Source organism: Silene latifolia, chromosome 3 (genome assembly GCF_048544455.1).
Source record: "Silene latifolia isolate original U9 population chromosome 3, ASM4854445v1, whole genome shotgun sequence".
Classification (NCBI taxonomy): domain Eukaryota; kingdom Viridiplantae; phylum Streptophyta; class Magnoliopsida; order Caryophyllales; family Caryophyllaceae; genus Silene; species Silene latifolia.
The window spans coordinates 20,363,592-20,390,883 of NC_133528.1; the positions used below are offsets into that span (position 1 = coordinate 20,363,592).

At 37.8% G+C, this 27,292-nt stretch overlaps 4 protein-coding genes across 4 annotated transcripts; 2 read left to right on the top strand and 2 right to left on the bottom strand.

Annotated features, from left to right (window-relative positions):
• Positions 1-980: 980 nt before the first annotated feature.
• LOC141648797 (uncharacterized) lies at positions 981-1,993 on the bottom strand. The gene is made up of 2 exons (XM_074457514.1): positions 1,216-1,993; positions 981-1,105 (listed from the first exon to the last, which is right to left on the bottom strand). Exons 1-2 carry the CDS (start codon positions 1,991-1,993, stop codon positions 981-983), a joined length of 903 nt encoding a protein of 300 aa, XP_074313615.1.
• Positions 1,994-3,712: 1,719 nt separating this feature from the next.
• Positions 3,713-16,504, bottom strand: LOC141648798 (uncharacterized). The gene is made up of 4 exons (XM_074457515.1): positions 15,622-16,504; positions 14,977-15,525; positions 4,143-5,756; positions 3,713-4,044 (listed from the first exon to the last, which is right to left on the bottom strand). Exons 1-4 carry the CDS (start codon positions 16,502-16,504, stop codon positions 3,713-3,715), a joined length of 3,378 nt encoding a protein of 1,125 aa, XP_074313616.1.
• A 2,236-nt stretch (positions 16,505-18,740) lies between these two features.
• LOC141647360 (uncharacterized) lies at positions 18,741-21,645 on the top strand. The gene is made up of 3 exons (XM_074455503.1): positions 18,741-19,022; positions 19,127-19,217; positions 21,225-21,645. Exons 1-3 carry the CDS (start codon positions 18,953-18,955, stop codon positions 21,313-21,315), a joined length of 252 nt encoding a protein of 83 aa, XP_074311604.1. The 5' UTR covers positions 18,741-18,952; the 3' UTR covers positions 21,316-21,645.
• A 1,652-nt stretch (positions 21,646-23,297) lies between these two features.
• Positions 23,298-25,513, top strand: LOC141645986 (acetylajmalan esterase-like). Its single transcript, XM_074454120.1, has 5 exons — positions 23,298-23,647; positions 24,266-24,478; positions 24,560-24,708; positions 24,805-25,048; positions 25,127-25,513. The coding sequence occupies exons 1-5, from the start codon at positions 23,374-23,376 to the stop codon at positions 25,333-25,335; spliced, it is 1,089 nt and encodes a 362-aa protein (XP_074310221.1). The 5' UTR covers positions 23,298-23,373; the 3' UTR covers positions 25,336-25,513.
• The last annotated feature ends 1,779 nt before the right edge of the window (positions 25,514-27,292 follow it).

Genomic DNA, 27,292 nt, shown 5'->3' on the forward strand with positions numbered 1-27,292 from the left:
TAAGAGAGAAGAGTATTGCTACTGTTGAGGCTATGTCAATGAAGATTGTTCCTGATTCTTATGATGATTATTCATCATCTTATGATGATTTTTCTGAGTTTGTCCATACTGAATCTCAAGTTGTTCCTGATTCTGGTGATGTCCATATTCTTCCTGATTCTGGTGATGTCGATGTTGTTCCCAAGACATGCATGGATGCTGAATCTGAAGTTGTTTACCATACATGCTTGTCTGAGCAAGATGCGTATAACATTTAGTTTAAGAAAAATGTAGAGGAGAGGACTATGAAGAAATTGGCAAGGTATGAGACACCTGAGTATAAAAGAATGGTTTTGGAGGAGTTGTGCAATTATTTTCCTGCTATGAAGGTGCTCCTTGAAGAATAAGGGAAGTTAATTTCTTTAGATCCATAATTTTATTGTTTTTTTTTTTATGTTTTTGTTGGTTGGCTTTGTGAAAATGGAATAGTGATGAATTTTTATTACAGTTTGGGTATATTTCCTTTGTTAAAATGGACTAATGCCCAATGATCAGTTGTTGAGGGCAAAATCTGACCCTAAGTCACTTAGTGCATGCGTAAAGCCACCACAACTCAAAGTGATGAGGCTATGCAAGCATTAAGTGCTTGGGATCTTGAATTCGTTAAGCTACTAAATTTTTAAAGTTGTACGCCAAGTTAATTGCAGTTAAATCTGATGTTCATAATATTTGTGTCCCAGTTTACATTTAAACATTGTGCAAAGTTCATAAGTAAGCCATAAAATACACAAATTATAAAACATTTCTTCTGTTGTTGACTGATCTTCAAAATATGCTGATCTGCTGATGTTTAGATGATGGTTGTATTCTGAGCTTGGTCTTCTTAACTGCAAAACATGTTCTTCTGCTGTTGACAAAATATGGACCAATCTGATCTAGCATTTATGTTCATAATATGCTGCATAACTGTTAGCAAAAAACAAATAAACCACAACATTGCATTACTGAACTATCTCAACAGGTTCATTGGTTAGAACTTGATCTTCGGTGAGGTCAATAAATAATGATGATGTTGGTTCATTACTGCACCCAGGTGGTTCAGTAATGTTACCAACAAGTTCAGCATCTGCATCAACATTTGCATTAACATTTGCATCAACATATGCATTAGCATGTATCCATGTTTCAACATGTTAATGTGTCATGTCACTGAAGAATGGAGCTGTTGTTTATTACTGGACCCAACTGATTCAGTAATGCTGCCAACAGGTTCATTTATATCATCATCATGTGCTTTCACCGCATCAACCAAATTTTTTATGCTAGAAGCATCTCCCACATTGTTCAAGTATGTTATACACTCTCGCACCAAGTCCAAATCAGCAGTTAGATAATCAGGCAATAAGCCTGCAGCTGCTAATTTGGATTTGTGCATGTGTGGTAAGGGGTAATCATTTCCTCCTTTCCTTTTCAAAACCTCTATCATGCATGCTTGTAGTGTTATGAAGACATAATTGAGTTTAATTACCTCCAACTTTTCAAAAGCATTATTAACTTCCACAACAAGTTTATCCAACTTGTAAGCATTTGTTCTTTGCTGAAGTGACCGAATAGCTCTGAAAAAACCCAAATCTAAGACATTCAAATCTGGTGAGTTTGGTGCTTGACAACTTAACTCAATATTCCACTCATCCTTGTTTGCTTCAGCTTTGAAATCTGGATCTGAGTTCTTTATGTGTGGACGTGCATTATCTTGTTGTATGATAATATGCTTATTTTCACTTTCAGGCCATTTTGCCTTAATTGCTGGAATAAAAATTTTGATTATCATATCTTTAACAACCTGTTTGTTAACTGATTCTATGCATTTTGTTTCCATTGTACCTGCAACTCTATTCCTAGAATTTCTCTTAGCTGGTACTTCAACTATGAAGGGCCATATACCTATCTTACCATAAAAAAGAACTTCACCATTTGACCCATACCTTGGTCTGGCAACAGCACACATAAACATTACTTTTCCTATAAATGTTTTCGACTGAACACTTCTATATGGTTTTTTTTTTCTGATTTAGATAAGTATAACCTCCTACTAGGCCGAGTTAAATAAAACCATTTCTCATCCATGTTAATAACAATATTTTGATCATTGAATTTCACTTGGTTACATACCTCATCATAGTGTAGTTGTCCAAGAGAGAAAAGCAATCTCTCTAGTTTGTTTTTGTCATTCAACTAAGGTTTGATTGCATTTGTGTGAGAAGGTATTGTCTTATCTGTTACCTATCTTGATATTGCTGACTGGCTAGTCCCATAAGCTTCAGCAGTACTATGTTGAGTGGTCCTTTCTGAAAGGAGGATTTTGTTGAACTTCTCAACATCAAACACCTGCCTTGTATGACATTTTTTGCCTTTCAGTTTGCTGTTTACATTAATTGCTTGGTCTACATCCAATTGCTTCTTTGTTTCATTCCAGATCCTTGTGATACTCTTCCTGCAAACACTGAACTGGTCTGCCACCTCTAGCATTACATCCCTTTTGACCTTTCCACTATTGCTTTTTAACAATAAGATTTGAGAAATCTTACTTCTTTCTAAGTTTGTCAAGTTTTTAGTCTTCATTTATTGTTGTTTGTGAGAAATAAATGTGGATGAATCAGAGTTTTTGGCTGTTTGATGTAGATTTATTATTGTAGGAAAGTGCTTTTTTGGTTGTTTGTGTGTAAATGATTAATTTAGTTGCCACTATTCTATTTATAGCTATCTTGAACTTTGCACAAGTTTCAATTTGGTGTCAAATTTGGGCGCAAAAAACTGAACCATTTTCATTTTGGCTCCTTATTTGAATTTGGTGCCAAATTTAATTGTATTATGAACTTGGTGTCCTTTAGTTTGGCATTTTGCTTAGTGAATTTGGACGTCCAACTTGAAGGAAGAAGGTGGCCCTTGCTGAAATCTGAAGTCCAAATCCAACCATATTTTGTCAAGTTTTTTTTTAAGCAACCTTAGTTTGGCAGTTATGGCAGATGTAGAAAAATTAGTGTGTAATATTCTTAGGACATGTAATATTGGTATGGCAGATGTAGAAGAAACAAAAAAATTGTATTGTATTTGTACTTTTGGAGGGAAATTTTCAATGTATAATTTTGCTTAAGCTTTTGGAGGGAAAGTTTAGCATAAGCTAACTTTATTAATTTTCCTTAATCCTACTTTCCTCTCTCCATTTAACTAGGTCCACTTCCCCCCTACTACTAAGAGAATAAAATTTCTCTAAAATTTTCCCGCTCAACTGAAATGCTCTATGATTGGTCCTCACTCTTCACAATATATCATAATTATATCATATTAATTTCGGAGTACATACCATAAATAGGAGATATTACTACTAATTTTTAATTTGTAAACACACATTAATGGGATATTATGTCATTGCATTAATAATATGCATGGGACAAAATATGCTGCACAGTTTTATTGTATAATTAAGTCATATTTTTGTAAATGTAATCGTATAATAATATACTCCCTAATGTATATAATTAGGTTCAGTTAAAACGTCAATCTTATTTAGTGTGAAAATTATCAAATATTCTCTCTTATTACACCGCTTAAACATGTTCGCAATTAGATATATAAAATTTATGTCTTTTTACATTATTATCTAAAAAGCCGCGCATTTGCGCGAGATCTAGACTAGTTGTACTTTTTTTTTTGAGGGGAAAACCCGAAGGTCTCATTCTATTAATAATTGATCAAAAGCAGCAGTAGCTGTCGCAGTCGGTGGTAAACCATCCTCCCACACAACTCTACCAATCGTACGTGGAATACAATGAGCTAACGCATGTGCAACACAATTATTAACACGATTAACATGTAACCAACAAACGGAAAGAAAATTAGATCTAAAAGACACAATATCATCGATAATAACTGCAAAAATGCTCCTCCCATCGCTCCGCTTCCGGATTGCTTCAATAACTTGTAAACAATCGCTTTCCACTTCTAGCTTTTGGATCCCTCTGCGAGCAGCTTCCTCCAACCCATCCAAAATAGCAACCGCCTCAGCTATATGAGGTTCCCACACTTGAGTTCGAGCAATAGACACACCCCATAACACCTCCCCCTATCTCCACGGTACACAATCCCCGTATCAACCCCCTTACCCTCTTTTATTCCCGCATCAACGTTGATTTTGACATACCCTTCCTTCGCTACTCTCCACCCCTCAGCCTCCTCGACACTCCCACGGCTTCTCCTCCTCACAGCCGTACCGCCACCTTCCCCTACTCCCTCCCTAATCACGTCGCGCACTCGACTTGCTACCACACCCGGTTCCACCTCCACATTGTCAAATATGACTTTGTTTCGGTGCTCCCATATGGCCCAGCAACCCACCATGAACTTGACGCATTCCTCTCGATACATATCATTCCAACAAGCCTCCACCCATTCTCGTATGTCCCCACCCCTTGTTTCCGTTACATCTCCCATCTCCAGCTCCTCCCACACCCAAGCAGCCACCCCACAATCCCTGAAAAGATGTATACTAGATTCAAGGTTAGAATGACAAAAAGGACATAAAGAGTACTCACCTCCTATTCGGGCTGCAATGTTTGCTCGTGTTGCCAAAGCTTCACTACACATTTGCCAGAAGAAGAGTTTCACACGGGGCCAAACCGATACTTTCCAGAGCCGTTTCCAGAGCCATTTATCACTAACCCAATTCGAGCCACCTTCCATATCACCAACTTCCCCCACGAGCATTTTATATGCGCTTCGTACCGTATAAATCCCATCCTTTTCTCGGCCCCAGTACCACATGTCCCTCGGCCTATTCGAACTCAAGCGAATATTGCAAACCCGTTCCCTCTCAAAAGGAAGGAGATGGAGCTCCAATTTCCCCTCATCCCAGCCCCTCCCATCCGCGGTCAACAACTCAGCCACCACCATCCCTTCATTCCCTTGCACACACGGCGAAATAACACGACCCGTTTGGGTGCCCGGGATCCAAGCATGTCCCCAAACTTTAGTGTCATTCCCATCACCAATGCGTCGTCTCAATCCAGCCTCAAGAACGCTACGAGCTTCGAAAATACTCCTCCACGTGTAGCTCGGGTTATGGCCCAAAGAGGCCGACATGAAATCACCATCGGGAAAGTACTTAGCTTGCATTAAACGTGACCACAGGCTTGTCGAATTTGTAATTAATCTCCAAGCTTGTTTTCCGAGGAGGGCGAGGTTAAACATTCGAAAATCACGAAACCCCATGCCTCCAACCCCCTTTGGCCGAGCCAACCTGCTCCAAGAAACCCAAAAAATCCCCCGCTTGTTCTCCTCATGACCCCACCAGAACTTCGATACAATCGACCGCAACTCATTACAAAAATTTGCATGAATTTTAAAGACACTCATCACATAGGTAGGGAGTGAATTGGCAATCGCCTTTATGAGAATCTCCTTACCAGCCCTAGACAAAATTTTCCCGCGCCATCCTTGTAATTTTTTGCAAAGTTTATCACGAATAATATCCGTAATAACTTTTTTTGACCGACCTATCACCGTGGGTAAAACCAAATAGCGAGCTTGTTCCTCCACTTCAACCACCCCTAGCCGTGCCGCTACTATACTCCTCCGTCCTCTATCGACTCCTTTACTGAAAGAGACAGTAGTTTTATCCAAGCTTACGAGCTGTCCCGAAGCCCCTTCATACCAGCGTAATATATCATTGATCACATCCGCCTCTTCTACATTTACTTTCACGAAAAAAATACTATCGTCTGCAAAAAGTAAATGAGAGATAGTCGGTGCATGAGGGGCCACCTGTAACGCCCCGTAAATTTTGGACCGTTACTATTTTGCGAAATTAATTTATTAATCAAGTTGAATTTAATATTAATGTATTTAAAGTAAAAATAATTCAAAGAAATATAATTTTATTATATTTTGAAGAAAAGTATTTATTTTGATAGTTTCGAAATGTTTAAAAATAGTTTAAACCGTGTAAAAACCTTTTATTTCGAAATAAGGACATATCGGAAAAAAATGACAACTCTATCGAAAATTGGGCAAACGATTTTGGAAATGGGTCGTACGAATACTCAATTTTCTTGTAATCTCGTGTTTAAGAACTTTGGTCTTGTCGGAATTTGCGTTTGACAAACGGTTCTAATTATTATCGAAACGAGCCAAAACCGACTCGTAAAATCCCGACTCAAACCCGCTCCCTTCCTTTCCTCCTTTCCTTTCCCGCGGACACCCCCCTTCCCCCTTTCTTTTTTCTAATTTTCTCACCTAACATCACCTTCTTTATTGTTCTAAAACATTCCATCACCCATAAACACCATTTTTCACATAATCCAAGCTAAATTTACCATAACTTTCTCGTTTCTTGACGGATTTTTACATAATTTATATTTCCGGAATCCTCTCGTCGAGATATACAACCTAGTATGTTTTAATTTCAGTTTTCTTGAAGTTGTTTTAAGACGAATTTTGGCAAATTTCGGTATTTATACTTATTTATTGTGTTTTTATTGTTTATTTAGGTGAAGAATTGGAAGACGAGTTTGGGGACTCGTATATTGTCGAAGATAGCGGCTAGTGTATATTAGGGTTTGGTATTCAAGGTGCTAATTGCTCATTTTCTAGCTTAAGGTAACATATTTCGAGTTACTCGACGAATAATCGTCACATTCTTTGTTGTTTTTGTATGTTTTGTGATTTTTGTTTGAGTAGTAAAGTTTCACATGATAAAATTGGATGCATGCATGTCTAATGCTTGTCTTTTGTTAGTTTAAGTTAGCATATTAATTTAGGAGCGATTAAGTAATGTTTAAAACGGAGTTTAAATGAACAAAAACGGAAAAATGGAGGTGTAGGGGTGGCGGCAGCAGGCCCGGCAGGCCCACGGCAGGCCCACGGCTGGCCCGGGTTGGTCCGTTGCATGTTTCGCGGTTTTCCATGCAATATTTGTCATTTCGGGTTTATTAATGTCATAGTTAGTATGAGTACACTTTTGAATTAAATCATATTAGTAGTAAAAATTATGTTAAAGGTAAAAATTATGTTTATATTGGTAGTTGCATATGTTAGTATAGGTTAGAAAATAAAATTGTAAAGAATAGGCTCAGAATGAATTATATAGCGATAATTGTAATGTTGGATGATTATGCCGAAAACTGAGCCTTGGTCCCTTTGATCGATTCGATGTCGTCAATTGTGTGATTGGTCACCGCAATTTAACCTGCACTGTCGCGTAGGTGGGGTTGCGGGTAAAAATTCGGTTGGATGAAATTTTGAATGAATTAGATAATCGGCCTTTTTCTTGTTTTAGGCCATTTATTATATTTTTATTTCACATGTGTAGTTAGTTGATTTAAGTAGCTTCTTATATTGTAGAAACGGCCCTAGATTCCCCGAAACCTTTAATATGGTTAATATTGTTAGAATTAGAAATTGGTATTGAATACTTATTGAGGATATTGTTGGATTGTCTGCTGAATAGACATTTATATAGCCTTTCACATGATAGAATGTTAGCATTTATGTTGGTAAGTTGGACTCTTTGCCCTCTTATGGTTAAGTGGGTGTCTTACTTGTCTTGTGTGGTGTGGGCTAAAGTATTCAAGCTGGGACTAGCTGGGACTAGGTCCTAGGTGAGTATTTCGGCCTTCATCATAGATAGGTCTTTATAGTCTTTGACGAGTATATGTTCACTGCTTGATAGCCTTTGTGTTCCTGACTTGGTGGGTTTATATCCAAGTTGGGGCATGACCTCGTTACTTATTTTGATAGTAAGTGGTCAGCTTAAGTACTAGCCAACCCTTTGGTGGACTCCTTAGGGTACTCACTTTGTTTTAGAAAAATTGTGGGTCTTGGGTGCGGTGGTGTGTATCCGCATGTCTAGGTCTGCGCAGATTTTAGGCTAGGGTTGTGTTGTGTCTTGGCCATGTTTTATTAATATTAACCGCTGAGCCAAGATACCGGTTCGATTACCTTCCCTACCTCGTGGTATAGACCCGAGTTACAGAGTGACTATTGACCGTGCTAAGAACTTATGCCTATCTTTGATATATTGCCCTTTCTTGTATGGTGATTTTATGAATTGTAATAGGTGAGATGTAAGCCGGTTACAATTGATAAAGTTTGGATTACTATTTGTTATATGTTTCACATGATAGTTTATTTTGGTCAGTTAGGGGGTCATAGGTTGGAATACTTGATAATTAAATTGTTTATCATGTTGTTTACATGTTTTATTACATGTTATATTAAATATGACGTTTCGTGGCTGGGAGGACTCGAAGTTACTCCCCACTGAATTATGGCTTTCGTGTTTGTATAAAATGCGATTGACAGGTTGAAGATTTAGGTGGGGTCACGGACGAGCTAGTGAGCATAAGGAACCTTGGACCTAGTTTGGCTATTCTTATAGTAAACTTTTTAACTTTTGGTTTTGTATATATTTTGAAGGGACATATGTCTCCCTTTTCTATTTTGGTTTGTATCATTATATCCCCGTGTCTTTAGCGTGGTTATGTAAATTAGTTTATTAGCTTTTGCAGGTATTGGCACTCTTAAATTTGGAGATGTTTGTGAATGGTTTAGGAAAAGTTTTAAAAATTACAGGTTTTGTCTAGTTGAACCAATTACAAACATATCCTACCAGTTTTTCTGTAGATTTTACGTGTTTAATTATCGCGTTATTTAAGGGTGTCACAGTTGGTATCGGAGCTTATTGCTCCCGACGCACGTTTGTGCACCCCACTTAAAATCACTTGACCTTTAAATAATAAACTTGAGAGATGGGTAGGATGGGTAGAGTTAGGATTTTTATGTGGTAGTCTGTTTGTGATTGCTATTTGTTAGGTTCTAACCAATGTTCTATTTTGCAAGATGGCTCTCCAAGAAACGTTGATAACGCAATTAGTTATTAATTTTTGTGCCGTTGAAGCTATGACCGTGATCTTACTCGTTGGTGACCAAAACTGAGTGGCCGTTGCCGAATGTTGAAGATTGGTTATGCCAAATGAAGAATGCTTCCACTTTCTTGATACTTCTTTTCGTATTTAGTGTATCCTACCTTAATCTTCCAATCTCGTTGTTTATTCGTCTTATTAATTCCTCTTCTCTCGCCTTGGTAACTACTCTTCTATTCTTTCTCCCGATTCATCCTTGGTTCGTTTTCTTCTTATAATAAGAGTCCTTGTGGACACCTTCCTTTTAATCCGCAGGATAGTTCCCTTGTTCAAGAGAACCCAGTTTTGAGAGAATGTATCATGGGAGGGCGTGAACGAGTTGAGAAATTGATTGTTTAGGGTTTGAGTTGTATAGGAGAATATAACTTGGGATCCTTTGGTTAGTCTTGTTAGTTGTGCTTGATATGAGAACTTAGTGAAATGAGAAACACCTTGGGATTTATGTCTATTGAGAGCTTGTTTGTTATAGATGATTGAGCATGGGTACTACCTTAGCACATAATATGGAATGAACCTGAGCTACTTCATTTGAGAGTCTCGATGTTTCCTGTGGAGAATTAAAGGAATGATAGTTAGCACTAATCCTTGTAGGCCTTGAAAGGAATACAATAGGACATTGAAGTTGCTTAATGGATTGGTATCGTACTTTGGAATTAGTTAGTTTGTTAAACCTTTTGAGTTGACCAAATCTAGTATAGAATAGCCCTTGTTGACCTCTCGAAATTTGAGAACACGTGGTTGACCTTATTAATCATATCTGGATTTGGGAATTTTGGTGGAATATTGTTCGATGTAGTTCGTGAGTTCAAAGATGTAATTCCAATTTATGGTATCGGAGACTAGAAGTATTAAGTGGTGAGATGATGGAGTAGACAAGCTATGGTACTTGGGGATGGCATAGTAAGTGAAGTTCAATGACGAGAATTGTAAAGAAGATACTTTGGGACATGGGTGGTAACAAATGAATTTGTGTGGTGAATTGATTTTGGCCCTTAGAACCAATTGAGTTGAGGAATACCTACCATTGTGGAGTCCTTGTTAGTCTTATAATTTGGTAGACTTTTGGGGCTTTGTTGAGCACCTTAGTGATGTAACCTAATCACATCGATCATAAGCTTTGATGAGTGTTTTGTAAGCAGTAACCCTTTCATTATGCTGCTTCTGTTCTCCTTTCCTTCTCTTTAACGATCATTGAACCCTATTTTTATGCCAAAGTTTACGTGTCTTCTTCTTGCCCGAGATATCTTCTTAACTCGAATACCTCTTATTTTTGCCGACCGTTATCTTTACGGTCCGACTCCTTAGTTTCCTAACTTGTCAGGCTCATGCACCCTTCGAAAATATTTTACCATTTCTCTATTCCGTTATCACTCCTTATCTCCTTAGTATAGTTGGTACCTTGTTGACCATGTTTACAGATTTAGTGAGGTGTGACTTGAGGATATAGGATTGACTAAGTAGTCGAGTTTGTGATTGGCTTCCATAATCACTTTGGAGATGAGGGTTTGATAAAGTATATGTTACCGTGCGAGAAATGTTAAATGTGGGATTATTAGTTGGTTTTAGTGAGTAATATTTATTACTACTTGAGGTATGGTATGAGAGTGAGAGTAAGCTACATTATTGGGAGGTTCTAGCACTTGTTTTGGTAACTAGAAAGGGTAATGGTATGGTTGACACCAATTGTTAGGCTAAGGAACATAATTTCAATTTATGGTTTTAGGAACTCTGAGGTGATAAAGTGTTGTTACAATTATGACCTTGTTCCTTGAGAATTTGATGGTAAGTAAGTTTAGGATGTCAAATTTGAAAGAATACTCCTTGGGGATGTTGATGACCAGAATGGATTGGTGATGTGATTTGGTATTAGTTGGCTCTTGAGAGTTCTTGAGTTGAGAGAGACTTAGTATTGAGAAGAATTTGTTAATCCTATAGTTTTATAGACCTTGAGGTCGCATTGAGTACTTAAGATGATGGGACGGTGTTGTAGCTGAGTGTAGTTCCGCTTTTGGCAATCCTTAATAAGTAAAAGGATAGAGGAACTTGTGATCCTATTGATTTTTCGGATTTTGGGGTTGGTATGTTACTACCTTGTTTTGAAATGAGAACCTTGTAGAATATTTGAGGAACCCATAGTTGACACTAGTTGTATACGAATATAACTTTGTTGGAAGCCTTGACCTTAGGCTTGTGAAAGTTGTTTCGGGATGTTTGAGGATTTGGAGCGATGAGATCACACTTATAGTGAAATATCTTATTCCAGGGAATATATTAGGAAGAGGTAACATAAGCGATTGAGGAAACCCTTGGGAGTGATGTGGTTATGAGTTTTGTTGTTAGGAAGTTTCTGGAACCGTTTTGAGTGATGTTGTTGTTTGAGATAAGAGTGTCTGGCGTTTCCTTGTTGTCTTATCTCCCTTCTTCCTTGATCATGAGCGTTACCGCTCATACCTCTCTTCCTTACTTCATCATACTCCTCTCATAAGTTTGATGTTGGTAACCTATGAAACTCCATCTTTGACACCCTGTTAGGTTCGACTTCAATTCTTACCCCATGAAATTCATTATAGCTCTCTTTTTGGTTAAGTTTGAGCTCTCTTAACATACTTTGTTTTTATGCTATCTAAGTTACTTTCCTTTTTTGTACGACTTCTAAACTTTCAAGCTACCAGTTTCGATTCATTCTTAAAAGTTTATGTCACTTCTGCAAACCTAACCTATTTTTAAAGACTTGAAAATGAAATTTTGATTTATTTCCGTAAGGTATTCCTTTTCTTACTCTTTTTCCGAGTTACTAAGCCGTGTTTAATCATAATTAGTAAAGATATTATTCTTATTATAGAACTTTAAACTAAAAGTTTGAAAATGCTTTTATGATTTTCAATGGTTTTAACATTAGTGAATGTTAAATCTCGTTGTTGGAGACGTCCCAATAATGGGTTTTCTCATTTATTGGTGTAGAAATATTTTTATATCTTGATATGAATGTGGATGTTCTTGTCTGATCAACAAGAGTATCACCGTTTCATTGAAAAGATACCTATATTTTCTTATAACTATAATTTCTCCTTCTAAGTTTCGAGGGCGAAACTTTTTAAAAGGAGGGGTGATTGTAACGCCCCGTAAATTTTGGACCGTTACTATTTTGCGAAAGTAATTTATTAATCAAGTTGAATTTAATATTAATGTATTTAAAGTAAAAATAATTCAAAGAAATATAATTTTATTATATTTTGAAGAAAAGTATTTATTTTGATAGTTTCGAAATGTTTAAAAATAGTTTAAACCGTGTAAAAACCTTTTATTTCGAAATAAGGACATATCGGAAAAAAATGACAACTCTATCGAAAATTGGGCAAACGATTTTGGAAATGGGTCGTCATTTAATACTCAATTTTCTTGTAATCTCGTGTTTAAGAACTTTGGTCTTGTCGGAATTTGCGTTTGACAAACGGTTCTAATTATTATCGAAACGAGCCAAAACCGACTCGTAAAATCCCGACTCAAACCCGCTCCCTTCCTTTCCCGCGGACACCCCCCTTCCCCCTTTCTTTTTTCTGATTTTCTCACCTAACATCACCTTCTTTATTGTTCTAAAACATTCCATCACCCATAAACACCATTTTTCACATAATCCAAGCTAAATTTACCATAACTTTCTCGTTTCTTGACGGATTTTTACATAATTTATATTTCCGGAATCCTCTCGTCGAGATATACAACCTAGTATGTTTTAATTTCAGTTTTCTTGAAGTTGTTTTAAGACGAATTTTGGCAAATTTCGGTATTTATACTTATTTATTGTGTTTTTATTGTTTATTTAGGTGAAGAATTGGAAGACGAGTTTGGGGACTCGTATATTGTCGAAGATAGCGGCTAATGTATATTAGGGTTTGGTATTCAAGGTGCTAATTGCTCATTTTCTAGCTTAAGGTAACATATTTCGAGTTACTCGACGAATAATCGTCACATTCTTTGTTGTTTTTGTATGTTTTGTGATTTTTGTTTGAGTAGTAAAGTTTCACATGATAAAATTGGATGCATGCATGTCTAATGCTTGTCTTTTGTTAGTTTAAGTTAGCATATTAATTTAGGAGCGATTAAGTAATGTTTAAAACGGAGTTTAAATGAACAAAAACGGAAAAATGGAGGTGTAGGGGTGGCGGCAGCAGGCCCGGCAGGCCCACGGCAGGCCCACGGCAGGCCCACGGCTGGCCCGGGTTGGTCCGTTGCATGTTTCGCGGTTTTTCATGCAATATTTGTCATTTCGGGTTTATTAATGTCATAGTTAGTATGAGTACACTTTTGAATTAAATCATATTAGTAGTAAAAATTATGTTAAAGGTAAAAATTATGTTTATATTGGTAGTTTCATATGTTAGTATAGGTTAGAAAATGAAATTGTAAAGAATAGGCTCAGAATGAATTATATAGCGATTATTGTAATGTTGGATGATTATGCCGAAAACTGAGCCTTGGTCCCTTTGACTGATTCGATGTCAGTCAATTGTGTGATTGGTCACCGCAATTTAACCCGCACTGCCGCAGGTGGGGTTGCGGGTAAAAATTCGGTTGGATGAAATTTTGAATGAATTAGATAATCGGCCTTTTTCTTGTTTTAGGCCATTTATTATATTTTTATTTCACATGTGTAGTTAGTTGATTTAAGTAGCTTCTTATATTGTAGAAACGGCCCTAGATTCCCCGAAACCTTTAATATGGTTAATATTGTTAGAATTGGAAATTGGTATTGAATACTTATTGAGGATATTGTTGGATTGTCTGCTGAATAAACATTTATATAGCCTTTCACATGATAGAATGTTAGCATTTATGTTGGTAAGTTGGACTCTTTGCCCTCTTATGGTTAAGTGGGTGTCTTACTTGTCTTGTGTGGTGTGGGCTAAAGTATTCAAGTGGGACTAGTGGGACTAGGTCCTAGGTGAGTATTTCGGCCTTCATCATAGATAGGTCTTTATAGTCTTTGACGAGTATATGTTCACTGCTTGATAGCCTTTGTGTTCCTGACTTGGTGGGTTTATATCCAAGTTGGGGCATGACCTCGTTACTTATTTTGATAGTAAGTGGTCAGCTTAAGTACTAGCCAACCCTTTGGTGGACTCCTTAGGGTACTCACTTTGTTTTAGAAAAATTGTGGGTCTTGGGTGCGGTGGTGTGTATCCGCATGTCTAGGTCTGCGCAGATTTTAGGCTAGGGTTGTGTTGTGTCTTGGCCATGTTTTATTAATATTAACCGCAGAGCCAAGATACCGGTTCGATTACCTTCTCTACCTCGTGGTATAGACTCGAGATTCTGAGTGACTATTGACCGTGCTAAGAACTTATGCCTGTCTTTGATATATTGCCCTTTCTTGTATGGTGATTTTATGAATTGTAATAGGTGAGATGTAAGCCGGTTACAATTGATAAAGTTTGGATTACTATTTGTTATATGTTTCACATGATAGTTTATTTTGGTCAGTTAGGGGGTCATAGGTTGGAATACTTGATAATTAAATTGTTTATCATGTTGTTTACATGTTTTATTACATGTTATATTAAATATGACGTTTCGTGGCTGGGAGGACTCGAAGTTACTCCCCACTGAATTGTGGCTTTCGTGTTTGTATAAAATGCGATTGACAGGTTGAAGATTTAGGTGGGGTCACGGACGAGCTAGTGAGCATAAGGAACCTTGGACCTAGTTTGGCTATTCTTATAGTAAACTTTTTAACTTTTGGTTTTGTATATATTTTGAAGGGACATATGTCTCCCTTTTCTATTTTGGTTTGTATCATTATATCCCCGTGTCTTTAGCGTGGTTATGTAAATTAGTTTATTAGCTTTTGCAGGTATTGACACTCTTAAATTTGGAGATGTTTGTGAATGGTTTAGGAAAAGTTTTAAAAATTACAGGTTTTGTCTAGTTGAACCAATTACAAACATATCCTACCAGTTTTTCTGTAGATTTTACGTATTTAATTATCGCGTTATTTAAGGGTGTCACACCACCCGAATACCATGAAGAGAGCCATTCACAGCCGCCTTGCGTAACAAATTAGATAAAACTTCCGCACATAGGAGGAAAAGGTACGGGGATAACGGGTCACCTTGACGTAGACCCCTAGCCGGCTGAAAGTCCTCCGATGGTGAGCCATTAATCAAAACCGAGAAAGTCACCGTAGATACACAATCCATAACCCGCTGTATCCACTGAGGGTCGAACCCCATCCGCATAAGAACTCGCCTCAGAAACCCCCACTCCACCCTGTCATACGCCTTCGCCATATCGAGTTTGATTGCCATGTATCCCTCCGTCTGTCTTTTATTCTTCATATGGTGGAAAAGCTCAAAAGCAATCAAAATATTATCGAAAATTAACCGACCCGGCATAAATGCGTTTTGATTCTTCGATATAATATCCCCAAGAAAAACTTTCAGTCGGTTTGCTAGCACTTTCGAGACCAGCTTATAAGCCACATTACAGAGACTAATGGGCCTGTAATCGCGAATTTTGTCCGGCGCCTTCTTCTTTGGAATCAATACAATATTGGTTTTGTTTATGCTAGCTGGAGACATGTTTCCACGGAGAATATTAAGCACAGTACTCACAACATTCGACCCAATTATCTGCTAATAAGATTGGTAAAAAAGCCCATTCATACCGTCTGGTCCCGGAGCCTTCAAAGGGTGCATCTGGTTCAGAGCTTCTATAATCTCTGCTTCGCTATACTCCGCCTGCAACCCACGGTTCATCTCCTCGGTTACCCGTCCTTCTATACCATCCAAAACATTCTCAAAATTAGTAGGTTCTGCCGAAGTGAATAAGTCCCGAAAATACTCGTTAGCCACACGGCCCGAATCATCAATTAATTTCCCAATGAAATTCTTACGCTTCCGTTCCCCAGCTCGTGAATGAAAAAATTTTGTATTTCGGTCACCATCCTTGAGCCAAAGAGCACGCGACCGTTGCCTCCAATACTGCTCCTCTTGCTTATATAAACTTGCTATCTCTGCGATAAGTTTCTTTCGTTTCCTCACATTGTCCTCAGTTCGGTCCCCTTCATTAATTCGAGCCAGCTGCTTCCGCTTGAGATCAAGTGAACGCCCTATTTTCCCAATACCAATCTTCTTCCAGGCGAACAATTCTTTCCCACATTTCTTTAGAGACCGCACCAAATCCCCCTGCCCCTTCTCGACACCCCTCACAATGGCCTCCTCACAGCCCTCCTCCCCTACCCAAATTTGTTCAAAGCGGAACCTGCTTCTCGTCTTTCCTCCTATCTCACGTCTATCAAACGCCAGCCTCAAAGGAGCATGATCGGACCATTCACGGTCCAGATTAAAGAGCTTTGCGTACGGGAAAAGATCGAGCCATGTCTCAGTGCACAGTGCTCGGTCCAATCTACATTGACGGTTGGCCTCCCCCACTTGCCCATTATCATAAGTAAAAGTATACCCCTCCCAAGGAACATCTCGTAATCTGCACTCATCAACAGCTGTCTGAAAATTATTCATCTGCCATTGTGCTCGACTCCCAGCTTTCATTTCCGTAGAGTAAAGAATCTCGTTGAAATCTCCAATACAAACCCAAGGAAGAGCTGATTGAGTGTGTAATAAACGAAGAAGCTCCCAAGAAAGGTGACGGTCCGTGACCGCCGGCCACCCATAAAAGCCAGTGACACGCCATTATTTATCACCCTCACGAACATGGATATCAATATGGTGTATCGAAGCCGACACAAAAGTGAAATCAACCTCCTTCTTCCATAAGAAAGCAAGACCCCCCGATCTACCCACACTATCCACTTCAATTCCATTGTACCCTTCCAACTTCTCCCTCACCCTCCTCATATCACGACCACAAAGTTTCGTCTCGCAAAGAAAAATCATGGCCGGGGTTTCCCGACGTACCAAAGTACGCAGGGCATTAACCGTGTCGGGGTTGCCCAAGCCCCGACAGTTGAGACTTAAGAGATTCATTGGGCCTGGCGGGGTTGAGTTCCCTCAACCTCCGCCTCAGGTATAAAGACGCCCCCGTCATTTGTAAGTCTCACTCGTTTCTCACCACCACAGCCCTCTCCAGCATCTCTACTGCGTTTTCCCCCCACATAGACTACTCACATCTCCACTCCCAATTTTTCGCTCTCCCAGCCTTTCCAACCTTCGCCACTCCCCCTTCTTCCCCTTCCCCTTCCCCGCACTACAACTCGACGAGGTAGTCTGGCCAGCATCATCTCCCTCATCCCTCACTTCACTCTCCCAGCCACCCACATTCCCATTTCCAGGTTCCCCTTCCACCTGCATTTGCACTACTCCCAACCCGTTACCCCCTGCCCGTACACCCCACCTGGCTCCTCACACCCCTCTTCAACAGCCGAGATCACCACCACCTCATCACTTCCCGTCACTACTGCCCCTACTTTCGTAACAACAGGACCAGCCTGTTTGCTTTTCGAGTCCTTCCCTCCATTCTTTCGCATTTTAAAATCAATAGCAATGGCTTGAAGTTTGTCGATCATAGCAGAGATATCAGCCGCGTCTTCTTTCCTCCTTTCCTCGTTAAAAGTCGAGCTTAAGTCCTTTCGAGCTTTCCCCGAACCCTCCTTCGATGTCTTCACAATTTTCCAAGGTGATGCCCTAAGCCATTCTCCAAAGGGAAGGTCCTCTTCATCATAAGGCCCATGTTCGCAATCCTTCTCGACGTGTCCCATCATTCCACAACCATAGCAAAAGATCGGAAGTCGCTCATATTTAACGTCGAATTGTACCACTTTCCCATCTCGCATTTTAATGGGCACCACAGTTTTTAAGGGTTGACGGACATCATGGATGACACGCACCCTAATCGCCCTATCCAGTTCACAGTTCGGTCCCATATCAGCCTCAACAAACGTACCCAAAATCGCCCCAATTTTCTCAATATTCGCAGCATTCGATCGACCCGAGATAGGTAAATCATAAACCCTTGCCCATATAGGAAAGTGGTAAAGAGGGACATCAGTAACTTTACCTGAGCAATTAGGTTCGTTGAAGCACAACACGAATTTTTCGAAGTGCCACGGCTGCCCTTCTAACACCTTCGCTTTGTCTCGCTCAAGATCAAATTTGAAGACGAAAGTCTTCTCCTTAGCATCAACAACATTCCCAACCACTGCCTTTGTTGGATTCCATAGTCGGATCATTGTATCAATTGCGGCCTTGACATTAAGAGGACGCGATGCCCACAATTTCCCGACAAGAATCCCCTTGCTGTCACCAGTCGTCTGTTCCTCCTCCCATTCAAAAACCCCATGTCGATCATCGTTGCCCTCTGTAACCGGCGCTTTATCGAATCGATTTGAACCCCGTGTGTTGCTCGACATCTGTACCTGCATAGAGAATCAAAGAAAACACAAGAAAACAAGAAGAAAGCCCTATCTCACGATTAAAATCGTGAGATTAAGCCCCGAATAAGAGAGGAGAAACCCTAAGAGCCTTAGACGGACCTAGGAACCCTAGACAGACTAGTTGTACTTTAATCATTCTTTAATACCACCCTTAATTCTTGTGCACAAAATAAGAGGGACAAAATAAATGAATAGGAGAGAGTATGTAAAAGAAAACATGCATTTATATAGATGTATAAAACAAACGTATACAATTCATCACAACGGAAGAAGTTTAAAAACTGTCTCACCGGAGAATTACTGTCGACAGAGACTCCAAATTCAAATGTTGGACAATAAACCCAACAAACCCAAGTCATACCTAAATTGAGTTTAACACAACACGTGAGAAAGGCATCAATAGGAGACGTAGTTTGACCCAAAACAAGAGAATCGTGTTTGGCAGCAGAATTCGCCAAACACTTGTTCATCCCACCTTGCTTCCGTCTTCCCGCCTCTCCCCTCATATATCATACTCCCTACCTTCCTAATTTTCCCAATTAATCCCACCAATTTTCTTCCTAATTTTCCCAATTCAATTAAAATTGAAAATTGAAATTATTACATAATGTCTGAATCAAAAACCACCTTTGAATCCGCTAGACATTGGATTGTCCAACACAAGCTTCGCACCGTCGGTAATTAGTTAATTAATTATATTTTCCCCAATTTTTGCATTTCGATTTTAAATTGAATATTTAATTTAATGTGATTGATGAATAAATTGCCAATAACTGTACAGGGTGTTTATGGTTGAGTGGAATTACTGGATCTATCGCTTACAATTGGTCTCGTCCCACCATGAAAACTAGCGTTCGATTAATTCATGCCAGGTTTATATTTGTTTTACCCTTTTTAACACAATTTTTTAATTGCATTTGTTTATTGGTTGCTCTTTCCCTCTCAGTCGGTTGTTTACCTTTTCTTTTCATTGTGATTGGGACGGAGGTAGTACATATTATGATGAATTGGGATATTGAATTCAATTGTAGATTTGTGGTTCATAATTTTTTCTTAAAGTTTTGTAAATTTTATGTTTTGTTAATATGAATTCAATATCTACAGAAAGATAAATTCTTAGTACACCATGATCGTACACCCCAACCAATAACCTTTTGTTACACCGTCACCGTACGTCCGTACACCCTGGCCAATGAGAAGGATGGAATTGACAACTTGGGTGTACCTAAGAAGTTTTTCTAAAGAAATGGATTTGTGTAATAGGGGGGTTAGGCATTATGATGGATTGGGATGATGAATTTAGTTGTCATAATGTCATGTCTTTAGGTTATAGATTCAGATTGAGAGTCATTTCGAGGCTTACGTTTTGTAACAAATTTATGATCTTTTGTTTATGGAATTGTTGGGGGTTATGTTATGAGTGTTCTGTGGTGTTGATAACTTTGATTTGACGAGCTTGCCGTGGTATGATTTGTAATTAAGATGTGACTATGGTTTGGCAATTGTTGGGGGCATTTTATCTTCTTCTTTCCTTGTTTTTGGGTTCCTGAAATGTCCGGCGACACTCCGTCACTTTGTGGATTAGGTAGGGTATATAGTTTAGGTTGTGTTGAGGTCTTGAGGATTAGGGAAGAAGGTTTTCCTGCAATGTTGACATCCGAGTATTTAGTTTGGCGTGTGTTGGTCACTGATATGGCCTTAGAATTTTGGGAGACTTTGGGACTTTAAAATAATGGAGGAATACTTTGAATATCAAAGATGGGGATGCTTCACATGTAAAATTGTAACAAATAGTTGAAACTTTCCTCCGATAATTCCTTTATATTTTTGAGAACGACAATGAGAGACGAAATGCTCATCGTCTTAGGTACAGACGTGTAGTTAGTAAATTTGTATTATTTGCAGATTGTATGCCCAAATGTTTATTGCTCTAAGCTTTACAAATGTGAAGAATAGTGCTTAGGCCGTGTGTGCTGAAGTATGTGTGAGTTAGTGGTTATTGTCAACAAATTATTTGAAGATACCATGCATGTTTACATTTCATTCCATGAAGGCAAAAGACTCATTATTCGCTGCTTTATGTAGAGTAACATGAATATGTGATATTTTTGCTTCATGCATTGTTTAGTAACCTGTTGACACAATCCTACGCTTTATTTTATCTCTACATTTCAAATGACAACTTTAACAAAGACTATCCAAAATTATTCAAGTCAAACCCAAAGTGACCTACCTAGATGACTTGATAATAACACACAAGCAGCTGTCCTCCCCCAAAATGATCGACATGGCCCGATTGACCCGAGCTGAATTACATACCTACAAGACCTGAACTAAAGTGACTTGGAGCTCATTTGCCATGCCTATCTCGAGTTCATTTGCCATGCCTAGTTGTAACCTCCTTGATGTGATGGACTGATGGGTCATGGCCTCATGAGTGATGGAGTTATTAAATAAGCACGTGACACGAGTTGAGTTGTAATGCTAGAATGTCTCTTTTGTCATACTTATCTACTAAATATATGCCTTCAAGGAACATAGTCGCTAGTCTCGTGCATAATTACCTATATGTTTCAAAAATGCAAAGATCCTAGGATTTACTCACTGAAGATACTATGCGTATGTGTATCCTAGCCAATGTATTGCGGTTGCTTTTGGATTGGTTTGTTATATAAGTAGATTTAAGTTGGTTAGGGAGAGTCCACACATTTTTCACTACACAAAACATGTTCAGAGAGAATGTAGGCAATCAGTTGTGACGACCGATCTGGAACATGTGGTTCAGGATACTATACTTTTCATCTGTTGAGTTATATATAGGTGATAAAGCTTGACTGACTGTTCGTACGCTGCTTTCATTGCCTATTCTCTGAATGTAGGTTGCATGCCCAGGCCCTTACATTGGCTGCGCTGGTTGGAGCTGCAGCAGTTGAATATTTTGATCATAAAAACACACCAGTTAAAGATTGATCCATATGCAAAGCTTGTTCCTCTACATAGATCGCTCAGGAATTCAATGGAGTTTGATTTTTTTATCATCTTCGACCATGAATTGTTACTATGCCTATTTCTGAAATAGATTTATAAGGGATGCCGCACATTCTTCCCCCTTAGTGATTTTGCAGGATACAATTATTTTTTCTAGTAGTAGTGGAGTATTACATTATCAAGTACAAACCGATTATGGAAGTCATGTAATTTGCCTTCGAAAATAATGGCCACTCTTATTGACAAGAGTGAAACAAATCTACATGTTCCTGTCTATTCTGGTTACTTCGATTGTGATTTGCGTCTTTCTCGTACTTATGGAGTGTTACTATTATTCTTTGGTTGGATAAGAGAATTGAAGGAAAAGAGAGTGGAGGGATTTGGAAGCGAGTGATATCATTTCTTTCAAATTATTTCCTCTCAAACAGATGAAGGATTTGGAGTATAGAAGTATAGAACTCACCCCTCTTTTCCCTCTCACCTCCCATTCACTCCATTTCCCGCTCTCCTTCCTTTCTTTCCATTGTTAGTATGCAAACAAGGCATTAGTAATCGTCTGCAAGTGGAATTTTGTTTGCCCTAAGTAGATACTCACCGTCCGACCGTCCCGGTCGTTTGCTTACATTTTCCATTTTAGGGTGTTTTAGTCAATTGTTTACATTTCTATTTAGGGAATGCAGTTGATGGACATGATCCTACACACTTAATTTGGTCCACTTGTCATCTAGTTTTTGGCCTCCTCCTTTCTTAGTTTTTGTGCCAAAACCAAACGTAAACAAATGACCGGGACGTGGGGAGTAACATATATCGGTTTTGGTTCTAACAACCTAGACCAAGCCATAACCACAGTATGGCTTAGTTGAGTTTCTCCAACTTTGATCTTTGTATTTAAAAATCACAAAGCCGCTGAGTGGTTCGACGACCTATGGTTGAAGATTTTCAATTGGTTGACCAAATAAAAAGAACACAAATTTTTGTGTGTAAAACCGCTTTACATTTCACTAAAGATATCTTCTTATAATTTCTTTAGTGGATGGTTTAGAAACACTAATTTAGTGCAAAGAGAAAATATTATTCTCATTATAATATAATCAAAATTGTTAAAATATCATTCGGAAAATTCACGTGGTACCCTCGAATTTTGCCATTTTGTATGTGGTACCCAACTTTTTAAGTTTGTGCACATAATATCCTTGAGATTTGATTTTCAAGCACAACACGCCATTTTTATCGTTCTTAAAATTTTCAATTGAACATAAATCATAAACCAAAAATCGGAATTGACTAATTTTTTTTTTTCAAATTGATTATCTCCTCGAGATCTATAAATTGATAAAACGAAAATGGTCATTCGGAAGTTTATCATCGAAAATATGGTTGATTTAAGATTTCCGTTTAAAAAAACCCCAAAAAATATCAGTCGACAATTTTTTTCCTCAAATCGTAGGTTATGACGAGATAATCATTTTAGAAAAAAAAATTGCCCGATTCAATTCCGGTCCGGAGTTATGCGCAATTGAATTTTTTTCTAGCGACAAAAAGGGCATGTTGTGCATTAAAATCAAACATATAGGGTATCATGTACACAAACTTAAAAAGTTGGGTACCACGTGCAAAATGACAAAGTTTGAGGGTACCACGTGAATTTTCCGAATATCATTTCTTATTTAAGAGGAACGATATCTATTTAGAAAAGAAACATGTCTTGATATGATTTTTTCTCTCCAAAACATCAAAGAATAAAATAAAATCATTTTCATAGCATTTAGAGAAAGATATTAATTTGGATAACAATATTTCTTACTATGAAAGATTAACATAAATTTAAGATTTTGGGTGAATAAAGTTGCTCACTCCATTTAAAATCAATAAAAACTTTTCAAAATTTTAACTAGATTAAATACCATATTAACTGAGGACGTTACTTTATAAAACAACAACAAATTTACTCCTCATCATAAATTCACACCAAAATACAATAAGTTATAATCTCACGTTATAACTTTTCTCCTTCCTCTAGTAACATACAATAAGTCAATAATGTGGTATCAAAGACGAACTATTTCGACGCTTGTGTTAAGCTTCATCTATGTCTTTGTGCTTGTGCAACATTTGTGCAATGCTGGAAAGTCCGGAAAGCTTTACATAGACGGGATATATCAGTTGGGTGATTCGTTGTCTGATACCGGGAATTTGATGCTGGATAGTCCGAAAGGAACCGCCTCTATATGCTCCCGTTTGCCATATGGATCTTCCTTGTCTCGCCACCCTACTGGCCGCTGCTCTAATGGACTTCTCATCATTGACTTCATTGGTATTTATTCAACTTTTCTCTGTTTTTCCTGGTCATTTACAAATCGTAATTCCAATATTTATCCTTCTTGTAAGGAAATAATCTCGTACAGTCGTTCCTTTGTTTCAATCACTAGACTAACACCTTTTCGTTAATATTCTTGTTAAATAAAACCTTGTTCCATCTCTCAAATTGTAATGCAGGGTAGTGAATCGATCCATTTTCGAGACAATTTCCGAATACATAGTTGAGAAAACATTGACATTATTGTTTATGGATCTTTTTTTTTTCTTTTGCACTTTTTATTTTGGAAAATACTTGCGCCTTTCAGGAAGACGCATGTATTTTCCTTGTATTTTTTCTGACTTGTGAATTGTTTTTGTGTACTTTCTTTGTTCCTTTTTCTTTTATTGACGTGGTGGGGTAGTTGTGATTGATTGATTTTTCAGTTTCAAGAGAAGCATATGCTTAGTTTTCTTTTTGATTTAGAGGCTCCAGCCAGTGGCGGAGCCAGGATTTTCAGTTATGATTACTATCACACGTTAATTGGTGAATTGCATGAAGTAGAAACATATTGTTAGTGTCGAATAATGTTGATTTGTTTTGTTGATGATGTGTGTTAATATTATTTATTATCAGCAAAGGCAGCGGGTATTCCGCTTGTCAAACCATCCTTAACCAGAGATGAGATATTCAGACACGGGGAAAGTTTCGCTTTTGCTGGGGCTACGGCATTGACACCAGATGCACTAAAAGCAAAGGGCATTACAAACCCTGTTACTAATTCATCTTTCGGCTTACAATCAGACTATCTTTGGTCACACCTCGAAGCCATTTGTTATAATGAGCAAGGTATATATGTATGTCTTTTTAATAAAAAAGTTGACTATTGAGTTAATAATATCCTGATAGACTGATTTGCAAAATATACAGATTGTAAGCAGAAGCTCAAGAATGCAATCTTCATTATTGGGGAAGTTGGAAGATATGATTATTATTATGCCCTTTCTCAAGGGAAAACATTTAAGGACGTCAATAGCATGGTGGTTGATGTTGTCCACGAGATAGCTCAAGGCGTACGGGTAAGTCCATCCCATCCCTCAAAACGACTGCCTACAGAGTTAAATCACGTGCGTGTTTATACTCTGTCTGATCCAAAATTGAACAATGGCATACAGAAAGTCGTACAATCTGGAGCGTCCAAAGTAATTGTGCCAGGCATCTTCCAATTAAGCCAATTTCCCGCATTTCTCTCAGCATCTTCCAACAATTACAGGGGATTAAACAGCTTGTCAATCCTGCACAACAACGAGCTACAAAAGGCGATTCAAGGACTCAAAAAAGAACAACTGGATGCTACCATTGTCTACGCTGATTACTACAGCGCATTCGCGTCACTTTTAAAGAATGCTCCTCGTCTAGGTACACTACTTTCACATCCATCTTTAAATCCTGCAACATTTTGTTCAGATGATGATCGAGTGTTTGTTTCTTTTACAGGATTCAATGCCACTTCTGATCTCAAGAATGCTTGTTGTGGAACCGGTGGACGATACAATTATGATCCCACTAAGATGTGTGGAACTCCTGGAGTCTCGGCTTGCTCCAATCCTGACGGCTACGTTATCTGGGACGGAATCAACTTGACTGAAAACGCGTACAAATACTTGGCTCAGTGGATTATTTCGACTACAATTTCTCGTTTGTGAAGACTCGTGTAAATCCATTTGCAATGACTTCAAATTTATACTCCATATATGGAGTACTACATTTTACTAGTTGAAATAATAATACTCCCTTCAAGTAAACTTTTCGTGAATCAGTTACTATGCAAATGTACTTGAATCGCTTTCAGTATTACTAGAGGAAAGCAAACACTCTAGCATATTAATGGTGGTTATTAAAGATTAGGGATATTCTACATGGTACCCCTCAACTTTTCGACTTTCTACGTGGTACCCCTACACTTTTTAAAATATACATGGTACCCCTAATTGTTGTCATTATCACTAAGTGCACCCCTAAACTTTATTTTCCGTCAATTAAACTCAGTTTTAGGCATTAAGTGATGACTTGAACGCGTAACCAAGTTTGTTATTTATTATGTCATGACATATGGACTCTATTAGGCTCAATATCCATCTCGATCCTAATATTTATTGATATATATGGGCTAAAAAAATTTTGACGGAAAATTTATTGATCCCATGCCAAATTATCATGTCCAAAGATGGATATTTGAGCCTAATAGAGTCCTTATGTCATGGGATGATAAATGACAAGCTTGGTTACGCGTCCAAGTAATCACGTAACGCTTAAAACTGAGTTTAATTGACGGAAAATAAAGTTTAGGGGTATACTTAGTCATAATGACAACAATTAGGGGTACCACGTATGTTTTAAAAAATGTAGGGATACCATATAGAAAGTCAAAAAATTGAGGGGTACCATGTAGAATATCCCTAAAGATTATTATTGTTTATTTGTAATAGGTAATACTCCCTCAAATTCATGTTTTCTTCCCTTTATTTTCGGGGACAAGAATTAAAAGTATCTACAATGGTAAGCTAGTTGGTATTATTTTTTTTATTTAATTTTAAATTTCTAAATATAAAATTAAAAAATTATAAATGAGACCACTATTTTCCTATTGTTTATGTTCTTTTTGTGGGTCTATTTAAGCAATTAGCTCCATGGAGCTAGCTCAAATTTTTTTGAGCGAAGCTAATCTATTTGGACTACTCAAATGGTTGAGCTACTAGCATGCAATTTCTTAAAATTGCGTCCTTTTTCTCAACCATTGGAGATGCTCTAAGGAGGAGTTAAACCTGAATAAATTAAGATGGTGGGGTTTGTGGATTGGAGAGAGGAATGAATAATTGAGAATTAAATAAGCAATTTTTTAAAATTGCAAGCAAGTCTTTTTTCTCAACCATTGGAGATGCTCTAAGGAGGAGTTAAACATGGATAAATTAAGATGGTAGGGTTTGTGGATTGGAGAGAGTAATGAATAATTGAGAATTAAATAAGGAATTGTGAGTTATGTGGGCCTGTGAGGAGTATGGTGATAAGAAAGAGAGATGAATAAAACAAGGAAATATGGAAGAAAACAGTGAATAGGAAGGAGTAATATTATGAATACAATATAAAATTAGAATAATCAGACGTTTGTTAGGTGATATATTTCGTGAAAATGATAATGAACATATCATATTTTGTTGTATACTAATATGGTTGTCATTGAAGATTATTGTCGCTATTGGAAATATTATCAAGAGTCCTTCCAAGTAGATATAAGAAAACGGTTTTTCTATTCTATGCCCACTAGGCATAGGATAAGAAACCTAAAAAGGAAATAATTAATGATATTTTTCTTTTAAAGTGATAGGACATTGCAATTTCCCATTAAATCCACTAATTCTTTCTCCTTTTAGGTTTCTTATCCTATACCTAGTGGGCATAGGATAGAAAAACCCATAAGAAAATTATAATAACATATCACTATTTGTTGATATTAATGGTTGTAATTAAAGATTATTGTCGTTATTCGGAATACTATCACGAGTCCTTATCGGTAGAAAATCATAATAATAAACAGACGTTTCTTAGGTAATATATAATGTGAAAATTATAATAAACATATAATTTGTTGATATTAATAGTTGT

What these genes read in the sequence shown, in the direction of transcription:
- LOC141648797 (XM_074457514.1), bottom strand. Translation starts at nt 1,993, where the DNA reads ATGTTTATGTGTGCTGTTGCCAGACCAAGGTATGGGTCAAATGGTGAA. An exon ending in TACTGAATCAGTTGGGTCCA is followed by an intron (nt 1,106 to 1,215) that starts GTAATAAACAAC and finishes ATGTTGATGCAG; the next exon opens with ATGCTGAACTTGTTGGTAAC.
- LOC141645986 (XM_074454120.1), top strand. Translation starts at nt 23,374, where the DNA reads ATGTGGTATCAAAGACGAACTATTTCGACGCTTGTGTTAAGCTTCATC. An exon ending in TCTCATCATTGACTTCATTG is followed by an intron (nt 23,648 to 24,265) that starts GTATTTATTCAA and finishes ATTTATTATCAG; the next exon opens with CAAAGGCAGCGGGTATTCCG. An exon ending in AAAGAATGCTCCTCGTCTAG is followed by an intron (nt 25,049 to 25,126) that starts GTACACTACTTT and finishes TTTCTTTTACAG; the next exon opens with GATTCAATGCCACTTCTGAT.
- LOC141647360 (XM_074455503.1), top strand. Translation starts at nt 18,953, where the DNA reads ATGTCTGAATCAAAAACCACCTTTGAATCCGCTAGACATTGGATTGTC. An exon ending in ACACAAGCTTCGCACCGTCG is followed by an intron (nt 19,023 to 19,126) that starts GTAATTAGTTAA and finishes ATAACTGTACAG; the next exon opens with GGTGTTTATGGTTGAGTGGA. An exon ending in GTTCGATTAATTCATGCCAG is followed by an intron (nt 19,218 to 21,224) that starts GTTTATATTTGT and finishes CTCTGAATGTAG; the next exon opens with GTTGCATGCCCAGGCCCTTA.
- LOC141648798 (XM_074457515.1), bottom strand. Translation starts at nt 16,504, where the DNA reads ATGAAAGCTGGGAGTCGAGCACAATGGCAGATGAATAATTTTCAGACA. An exon ending in TGTGAATGGCTCTCTTCATG is followed by an intron (nt 5,757 to 14,976) that starts GTATTCGGGTGG and finishes TACTTTTTGCAG; the next exon opens with ACGATAGTATTTTTTTCGTG. An exon ending in TGATGCGGGAATAAAAGAGG is followed by an intron (nt 4,045 to 4,142) that starts GTAAGGGGGTTG and finishes AACCTCATATAG; the next exon opens with CTGAGGCGGTTGCTATTTTG.